This window comes from Neoarius graeffei, chromosome 26 (genome assembly GCF_027579695.1).
Source record: "Neoarius graeffei isolate fNeoGra1 chromosome 26, fNeoGra1.pri, whole genome shotgun sequence".
Lineage (NCBI taxonomy): Eukaryota > Metazoa > Chordata > Actinopteri > Siluriformes > Ariidae > Neoarius > Neoarius graeffei.
In genome coordinates, this window is record NC_083594.1 from 1,702,516 (window position 1) to 1,713,274 (window position 10,759).

Below are 10,759 nucleotides of genomic sequence, written 5' to 3' on the forward strand. Positions count from 1 at the left end.
TTACTAACACACCAACTCACCCACCCACACACACACACACACACACACACACACACTAACACACCAACTCACTCACCCACCCACCCACTATCACACCAACTCACTCACACACTCACTTACACACCAACCCACTCACTAACACACCAACTCACCCACTCACTAACACACCAACTCACTCACTCACTCACTCACTCACACACCCACTAACACACCAACTCACTCACTCACCCACCCACTATCACACCAACTCACTCACCCACTCACTAACACACCCACCCACCCACTATCACACCAACTCACTCACCCACCCACTATCACACCAACTCACTCACCCACTCACTAACACACCCACCCACCCACCCACCCACTATCACACCAACTCACTCACCCACTCACTAACACACCAACTCACTCACTCACTAACACACCAACTCACTCACTCACTCACTCACTCACTCACTCACTCACTCACTCACTCACTCACTAACACACCAACTCACTCACCCACCCACTATCACACCAACTCACTCACCCACTCACTAACACACCCACCCACCCACTATCACACTAACTCACTCACCCACCCACTATCACACCAACTCACTCACCCACTCACTAACACACCCACCCACCCACTATCACACCAACTCACTCACCCACTCACTAACACACCAACTCACTCACTCACTCACTCACTCACTCACTCACTCACTCACTCACTCACCCACCCACCCACTATCACACCAACTCACCCACCCACCCACTATCACACCAACTCACTCACCCACCCACTATCACACCAACTCACTCACCCACTCACTAACACACCCACCCACCCACTATCACACCAACTCACTCACCCACTCACTAACACACCAACTCACTCACTCACTTACACACCAACTGACTCACCCACTCACTCACTCACCCACTCACACACCAACCCACTCACACACTCACACACCAACCCACTCACTCACACACACACACACACACACACACACACACACACACACTAACACACCAACTCACTCACCCACTCACACACCACCCCACTCACACACACACACACACACACACACACACACACACACACACACACACACACACACATTAACACACCCACCCACTCACTCACACCCACCCACTAACACACCAACTCACTCACCCACTCACACACCAACCCACTCACTCACACACACACACACACACACACACACACACACACACACACACACACACACACACTCATTAACACACCAATCCACTCACTCACACACCCACCCACTCACTCACACACACCCACTCACACACCAACTCACTCACCCAGTCACACACACACACCCACTCACACACCAACTCACTCACTCACTCACTCACTCACTCACTCACTCACTCACCAACCCACTCACTCACCCACTCACACACCAACCCACTCAACCACTCACACACCAACCCACTCACTCACTCACTCACTCACTCACTCACTCACTCACCAACCCACTCACTCACCCACTCACACACCAACCCACTCACTCACACACCCACTCACACACACGCACCCACTCATTCACTCACTTCATTGTTAATTTGTTTAAAAAATAACGTTTACGCATAGATTATTTTTAATACTCAAAATGACATTTTAAATAACAATGTCTAAAAATTTAAATTTTTTCCCCTCTTTTTTTCTTTCAGGTTCCACACCAGCTGCTGTAAAAAAGTTGAACAATGGACGGGTTCCTAAAATGCTCACGCTGACAGTTTAATCTAATCTGATTAAACAAAAAAAGCATTGTGGGAAACAGACAGGAAGTGGGAGGAGCTTCATCTCATTACCTCTCCATCCTAAACGAAGCCACTTGTGTAGCTCTGATCGACATCAGGGCGGTTCGTTGTTACTATGGCAACCAACAGGGAGCGGCCTATGGGTCACATGACTGGATTTTATCCATTTGCCTTCAATCCGATGCGGAGCCACACCCCCTTTGATCTCCTGGCCAGTGGGAGACTGTTTGGACGTTATGGTGCAGATCTTCCCAAAGAGATGGCGGCGCTGTGTAAGTTACACCCACTAATGTGTCCCATTTTAATGTAAAGTGGGTGGGGCTTATGATGGGAAGAAAATAAGAGAGACAGAGAAGACAAAGAAGCACAATGTGTGTGTGTGTGTGTGTGTGTGTGTGTGTGTGTAGATAAATGTCACCTTCATTTAATAATAATAATAATAATAATAATAATAATTGAGTGCTGTGAGACTGTACAACCGGCACCTCACCAAGCACAGCACCAGACGCTCCTCACAATAATCAACAATACTGTCCACATCACTTCTACACCCACAGAAACCCCTCTGAACGTATCCTGTGTTCACTGACGATCAGCATCAGTACTGCTTGCTCATTGGGGATAGATTAGGGATAAAATTAGCGCATGTTTTAAGTCGTTCAAATTCTGTAAAGTTGCTTTGCGACAATGTTTATTGTTAAAAGCACTATACGAATAAACTTGACTTGAATTTAAAGCAAACTGCTAGCTACACATGGTTAAAATGGCTCTTGTGCAAACCATTTAATTTATGCAAATTTGTTCATTTTTTAATCTCTAAATTTGTAGTTTATTTCTTATATATATCCTTTTTTTGTATACTTAGTACTTTTGCACTACTCCTTCACTGCCTTATCTTTTTCTCTTTATATATTTTGCCGCTGTAACAATGTAAATTTCCCCATGTGGGACAATAAAAGGCCATCTTATCTTATCTTATCTTATCTTATCTTATCTTATCTTATCTTATCTTATCTTATCTTATCTTATCTTATCTTAATACAACCCCAATTCCAAAAAAGTTGGGATGCTGTGTTAAATGTAAATAAAAACAGAACGTGATAATTTGAAAATCATGGAAACGCTATATTTCATTGAAAATAGTACAAAGACAACATGTCACATGTTGAGACTGAGAAATTTTATTGTTTTGTGAAAAATATCTGCTCATTTTGAATTTGATGTCAGCAACACGTTTCAGAAAAGTTGGGACGGGGCGTGTTTACCGCTGTGTTGCATCACCTCTACTTTTAACAACACTCTGTAAATGTTTGGGACCTGAGGAGACCAACTGCTGTAGCTTTGAAAGAGAAATGTTGTTCCATTCTTGCCTGATACACAATTTCAGTTGCTCAAAAGTTTGAGGTTTCCTTTGTCGTATTTTGTGCTTCATAATGCACCAAATACAGTGGTGCTTGAAAGTTTGTGAACCCTTTAGAATTTTCTATATTTCTGCATAAATATGACCTAAAACATCATCAGATTTTCACAAAAGTCCTAAAAGTAGATAAAGAGAACCCAGTTAAACAAATGAGACAAAAATATTATACTTGGTTATTTATTTATTGAGGAAAATGATCCAAGATTACATATCTGTGAGTGGCAAAAGTATGTGAACCTCTAGGATAAGCAGTTAATTTGAAGGTGAAATTAGAGTCAGGTGTTTTCAATCAATGGGATGACAATCAGGTGTGAGTGGGCACCCTGTTTTATTTAAAGAACAGGGATCTATCAAAGTCTGATCTTCACAACACATGTTTGTGGAAGTGTATCATGGCACGAACAAAGGAGATTTCTGAGGACCTCAGAAAAAGCGCTGTTGATGCTCATCAGGCTGGAAAAGGTTACAAAACCATCTCTAAAGAGTTTGGACTCCACCAATCCACAGTCAGACACATTGTGTACAAATGGAGGAAGTTCAAGACCATTGTTACCCTCCCCAGGAGTGGTCGACCGACAAAGATCACTTCAAGAGCAAGGCGTGTAATAGTTGGTGAGGTCACAAAGGACCCCAGGGTAACTTCTAAGCAACTGAAGGCCTCTCTCACATTAACATTAACCAATGTTCATGAGTCCACCATCAGGAGAACACTGAACAACAACAGTGTGCATGGCAGGGTTGCAAGGAGAAAGCCACTGCTCTCCAAAAAGAACATTGCTGCTCATCTGCAGTTTGCTAAAGATCACATGGGCAAGCCAGAAGGCTATTGGAAAAATGTTTTGTGGATGGATGAGACCAAAATAGATCTTTTTGGTTCAAAGGAGAAGCGTTATGTTTTGGAGAAAGGAAAACACTGCATTCCAGCATAAGACCCTTATCCCATCTGTGAAACATGGTGGTGGTAGTATCATGGTTTGGGCCTGTTTTGCTGCAGCTGGGCCAGGACGGCTTGGCATCATTGATGGAACAATGAATTCTGAATTATATCAGCAAATTCTAAAGGAAAATGTCAGGACATCTGTCCATGAACTGAATCTCAAGAGAAGGTGGGTCATGCAGCAAGACAACGACCCTAAGCACACAAGTCGTTCTACCAAAGAATGGTTAAAGAAAAATAAAATTAATGTTTTGCAATGGGCAAGTCAAAGTCCTGACCTTAATCCAATGGAAATGTTGTGGAAGGACCTGAAGTGAGCAGTTCATGTGAGGAAACCCACCAACATCCCAGAGTTGAAGCTGTTCTGTACAGAGGAATGGGCTAAAATTCCTCCAAGCCGGTGTGCAGGACTGATCAACAGTTACCGCAAACGTTTAGTTGCAGTTATTGCTGCACAAGGGGGTCACACCAGATACTGAAAGCAAAGGTTCACATACTTTTGCCACTCACAGATATGTAATATTGGATCATTTTCCTCAATAAATAAATGACCAAGTATAATATTTTGGTCTCATTTGTTTAACTGGGTTCTCTTTATCTACTTTTAGGACTTGTGTGAAAATCTGATGATGTTTTAGGTCATATTTATGCAGAAATATAGAAAATTCTAAAGGGTTCACAAACTTTCAAGCACCACTGTATTGTATAACCCCGATTCCAAAAAAGTTGGGACAAAGTACAAATTGTAAATAAAAACAGAATGTAATGATGTGGAAGTTTCAAAATTCCATATTTTATTCAGAATAGAACATAGATGACATATCAAATGTTTAAACTGAGAAAATGTATCATTTAAAGAGAAAAATGAGGTGATTTTTAAATTTCATGACAACAACACATCTCAAAAAAGTTGGGACAAGGCCATGTTTCCCACTGTGAGACATCCCCTTTTCTCTTTACAACAGTCTGTAAACGTCTGGGGACTGAGGAGACAAGTTGCTCAAGTTTAGGGATAGGAATGTTAACCCATTCTTGTCTAATGTAGGATTCTAGTTGCTCAACTGTCTTAGGTCTTTTTTGTCGTATCTTCTGTTTTATGATGCGGCAAATGTTTTGTATGGGTGAAAGATCTGGACTGCAGGCTGGCCAGTTCAGTACCCGGACCCTTCTTCTACGCAGCCATGATGCTGTAATTGATGCAGTATGTGGTTTGGCATTGTCATGTTGGAAAATGCAAGGTCTTCCCTGAAAGAGACGTCGTCTGGATGGGAGCATATGTTGCTCTAGAACCTGGATATACCTTTCAGCATTGATGGTGTCTTTCCAGATGTGTAAGCTGCCCATGCCACATGCACTAATGCAACCCCATACCATCAGAGATGCAGGCTTCTGAACTGAGCGCTGATAACAGCTTGGGTCGTCCTTCTCCTCTTTAGTCCGAATGACACGGCGTCCCTGATTTCCATAAAGAACTTCAAATTTTGATTCGTCTGACCACAGAACAGTTTTCCACTTTGCCACAGTCCATTTTAAATGAGCCTTGGCCCAGAGAAGACGTCTGCGCTTCTGGATCGTGTTTAGATACGGCTTCTTCTTTGAACTATAGAGTTTTAGCTGGCAACGGCGGATGGCACGGTGAATTGTGTTCACAGATAATGTTCTCTGGAAATATTCCTGAGCCCATTTTGTGATTTCCAATACAGAAGCATGCCTGTATGTGATGCAGTGCTGTCTAAGGGCCCGAAGATCACGGGCACCCAGTATGGTTTTCCGGCCTTGACCCTTACGCACAGAGATTCTTCCAGATTCTCTGAATCTTTTGATGATATTATGCACTGTAGATGATGATATGTTCAAACTCTTTGCAATTTTACACTGTCGAACTCCTTTCTGATATTGCTCCACTATTTGTGGATGCAGAATTAGGGGGATTGGTGATCCTCTTCCCATCTTTACTTCTGAGAGCTGCTGCCACTCCAAGATGCTCTTTTTATACCCAGTCATGTTAATGACCTATTGCCAATTGACCTAATGAGTTGCAATTTGGTCCTCCAGCTGTTCCTTTTTGTACCTTTAACTTTTCCAGCCTCTTATTGCCCCTGTCCCAACTTTTTTTGAGATGTGTTGCTGTCATGAAATTTCAAATGAGCCAATATTTGGGATGAAATTTCAAAATGTCTCACTTTCGACATTTGATATGTTGTCTATGTTCTATTGTGAATACAATATCAGTTTTTGAGATTTGTACATTATTGCATTCTGTTTTTATTTACAATTTGTACTTTGTCCCAACTTTTTTGGAATCGGGGTTATAAATGGGAGACAGGTCTGGACTGCAGCAGGCCAGTTTAGCACCCAGACACTTTTATTACAGAGCCATGCAGTTGTAATATGTGCAGAAAGTGGTTTGGCGTTCTGCTGAAAGAAGGAAGGCCTTCCCTGAAAATGATTTAGTCTGGATGGCAGCATATTGCTCTGAAACCTGTTTATATCATTCAGCATTAATGATGCCGTCCCAGATGTACAAGCTCCCCATGTCATGTGCACTAATGCCCCCTTATACCATCACAGATGCTGCTTTTGAGCTGTGCACTGATAACAAGCCGGATGGTCCCTCTCCTCTTTAGCCTGGAGGATGTGGGATCCATTAAAAAGAATTTCTACAGAACGGTGGTGTAGTGGTCTGCACTGTCGCCTCACAGCAAGAAGGTTCTGGGTTCGAACCCAGCGGCTGGTGAGGGCCTTTCTGTGCGGAGTTTGCATGTTCTCCCCGTGTCCGCGTGGGTTTCCTCCGGGTGCTCCGGTTTCCCTCACAGTCCAAAGACATGCAGTTAGGTTAATATGGGACAGCCTTGGGCTGAGGTGCCCTTGAGTGAGGCCCCTAACTCCCAACTGCTCCCCGGGGGCTGTTAGCATGGCTGCCCACTGCTCTGGGTAGGCGTGTGTGTGTGCTCATTGCTCACGTGTGTGTGTTCACTGCTTCAGATGGGTTAAATGCAGAGAGGAAATTTCACAAGTGTGTGATGAATAAAGTTGTACTTTCTTTCTTTTCTTTCTTTTTCTTTACTTTTGATTCGTCAGACCTCGGGACAGTTTTCCACTTTGCCTCAGTCCATCATAAAAGAGCTCAGGCCCAGAGAAGGGGGTGGGATTTCTGGATATTGTTTATACAGTGGGGCAAAAAAGTATTTAGTCAGCCACCAATTGTGTAAGTTCTCCCACTTAAAAAGATGAGAGAGGCCTGTAATTTTTATCATAGGTACACTTCAACTATGAGAGACAGAATGGGGGGAAAGAATCCAGGAAATCACATTGTAGGATTTTTAATGAATTAATTGGTAAATTCCTCAGTAAAATAAGTATTTGGTCACCTACAAACAAGCAAGATTTCTGGCTCTCACAGACCTGTAACTTCTTCTTTAAGAGGCTCCTCTGTCCTCCACTCGTTACCTGTATTAATGGCACCTGTTTGAACTCGTTATCAGTATAAAAGACACCTGTCCACAACCTCAAACAGTCACACTCCAAACTCCACTATGGCCAAGACCAAAGAGCTGTCAAAGGACACCAGAAACAAAATTGTAGACCTGCACCAGGCTGGGAAGACTGAATCTGCAATAGGTAAGCAGCTTGGTGTGAAGAAATCAACTGTGGGAGCAATTATTAGAAAATGGAAGACATACAAGACCACTGATAATCTCCCTCGATCTGGGGCTCCACGCAAGATCTCACCCCGTGGGGTCAAAATGATCACAAGAACGGTGAGCAAAAATCCCAGAACCACACGGGGGGACCTAGTGAATGACCTGCAGAGAGCTGGGACCAAAATAACAAAGGCTACCATCAGTAACACACTACGCCGCCAGGGACTCAAATCCTGCAGTGCCAGACGTGTCCCCCTGCTTAAGCCAGTACATGTCCAGGCCCGTCTGAAGTTTGCTAGAGAGCATTTGGATGATCCAGAAGAGGATTGGGAGAATGTCATATGGTCAGATTAAACCAAAATAGAACTTTTTGGTAAAAACTCAACTTGTCATGTTTGGAGGAAAAAGAATGCTGAGTTGCATCCAAAGAACACCATACCTACTGTGAAGCATGGGGGTGGAAACATCATGCTTTGGGGCTGTTTTTCTGCAAAGGGACCAGGACGACTGATCCGTGTAAAGGAAAGAATGAATGGGGCCATGTATCATGAGATTTTGAGTGAAAACCTCCTTCCATCAGCAAGGGCATTGAAGATGAAACGTGGCTGGGTCTTTCAGCATGACAATGATCCCAAACACACTGCCCAGGCAACGAAGGAGTGGCTTCGTAAGAAGCATTTCAAGGTCCTGGAGTGGCCTAGCCAGTCTCCAGATCTCAACCCCATAGAAAATCTTTGGAGGGAGTTGAAAGTCCGTGTTGCCCAGCGACAGCCCCAAAACATCACTGCTCTAGAGGAGATCTGCATGGAGGAATGGGCCAAAATACCAGCAACAGTGTGTGAAAACCTTGTGAAGACTTACAGAAAACGTTTGACCTCTGTCATTGCCAACAGAGGGTATATAACAAAGTATTGAGATGAACTTTTGTTATTGACCAAATACTTATTTTCCACCATAATTTGCAAATAAATTCTTTAAAAATCAGACAATGTGATTTTTCTGGATTTTTTTTTTCTCATTTTGTCTCTCATAGTTGAAGTGTACCTATGATGAAAATTACAGGCCTCTCTCATCTTTTTAAGTGGGAGAACTTGCACAATTGGTGACTGACTAAATACTTTTTTGCCCCACTGTATCTGGTTTTAACTTGCATTTGTGGATGCAGTAATGAAGTGTTTTCACAGACGATGGTTTTCTGAAGTGTTCCTGAGCCCGTACAGTGATTTCCACTACAGACACGTGTCTGCTTTTAATGCAGTGTCTCCTGAGGGCCTGAAGATCACAGGCATCCAGTGTCAGTTTTCAGCCTTGTCTCTCGCATACAGAGATTTCTCCAGATTCTCTGAATCTTTTCATGATATTATGGACCATAGGTGATGTGATCCACAAAATCTTACTGACCTGTTAACAATTAACCTAATTAGGTTTTTTTTTTACCATTACACAACTTTTCCAGTCTTTTGTTGCCCCCGTCCCAACTTTTCTGAAACATGTTGCTGACATCAAATTCAAAATGAGCGTATATTTTTCAAAAAACAATACAATTTCTCAGTTTCAACATTTGATATGTTGTCTTTGTACTATTTTCAATGAAATATCAGGTTTCCATGATTTGCAAATTATCACGTTCTGTTTTTATTTATGTTTTACACAGCGTCCCAACTTTTTTGGAATATTATTATTATTATTATTATTATTATTATTATTATTATTATTATTATTATTAATAAAAACAGAAGCTTCAGAATTTAAACAAAATTAAAGGAAGTAAATGTGTTCAATGAAGATAAAGAAAGATAGACAGAAAGTGTAAGAAACAGAGATAGAAAATAAAAAAGAAAGAGAAAGTAAACAGAGAGAGAGAAAGAGAAAGAGCTGAAGAACAAACTGCACATTGTTCCTCCTCTATTTATTTATGTGGAAAATTTAGTGTTTGGAATTTCTGGGTTCTGGCCGATTGCATTAATGTGTGTGTGTGTGTGTGTGTGTGTGTGTGTGTGTGTGTGTGTGTGTGTGTGTACACTGGTAGTCATGAGTTGTTTTGAAAGTGTCACACAGAACCACAGACTTGATGAATTTGCGGGATGTCTCTCTCTCTCACACACACACACACACACACACACACACACACACACACACACACACACACGGCTGTTTAATGGAGTTTTGTCTTTTGTAATTTTGGACAAAGAAAAAGAAAAAGCAAAGTGATAGAGAGAAGGAAAAGAAAAACAGCACGGCTCTGGGCTCCACCCTAAACGCTGGTGTACTGCACTCAAAAGTCATGGTCACTTCGACATGCCAAATAGCGTTAGCATCAAAAATCTGGCTGCCATTTTAATCGTGGCGAAGCTCTCAGTACTCAAGGCATCAAGGGGTTCTTTCTTCTAACACACTCGTCTTCTACTAACACACAATCACTTCTGATAGTGAAATATTCAGCTGTAGGTTCTCCACAGGGTTCTCCACAGGGTTCTCCATGCAGCCTTCAGGAGTTCTTTTAAAAGACTTTCCTCAGAGTGTGAAGTGAAATTGAAGAAGAAGAGGAGAAAAAAGAACAAAAAAGTTGAGATGTGAAGAAGGAGAAAAACCGTGTGCAGGGGATCTGTGGAGAGAGAAGAAAAACAAAGGAAAGAAGAGAAATCAGAGAGAAAGAAAAATGAGAAGCAGAGGAAGAACAAGAAGTGGATTCATCATGAAATGGAGAAGAAAAAAGATGAAAAGAAAGAAAAGAGAAAGAGAGTGGTTTTTGGTTTTGGTTAAAAAAAACAGATTGAGTCAGAATCTGTAAAATTTCCTGTAAGAGTGGAAGAAGACCTGCAGAGAGAGAGAGAAAGAATAAACATCAGTGTACGAGGAAACTAAAAAATAAAGCTGAAAGAGAGAACAGAGGAAAGTGAGAAGGAGAACGAGCCGTCCCTTTTCCTGTCTGCCTTTTCCCTCCATTTACTTTGTTCCTGTGTGTGTGTG

At 42.2% G+C, this 10,759-nt stretch overlaps 1 protein-coding gene across 3 annotated transcripts in view; it reads left to right on the plus strand.

Annotated features, from left to right (window-relative positions):
- LOC132874540 (retinoic acid receptor gamma-A-like) overlaps window positions 1-10,759 on the plus strand; it is a 61,134-nt gene that overhangs the window by 24,435 nt on the left and 25,940 nt on the right. For all 3 annotated transcript variants that reach the window (XM_060910794.1, XM_060910795.1, XM_060910796.1), the window contains exon 2: window positions 1,699-2,060. In XM_060910794.1, coding sequence (XP_060766777.1) covers window positions 1,904-2,060 — 157 coding nt within the window. In that variant the 5' untranslated portion in view covers window positions 1,699-1,903. The remainder of the gene's footprint in view (window positions 1-1,698; window positions 2,061-10,759) is intronic.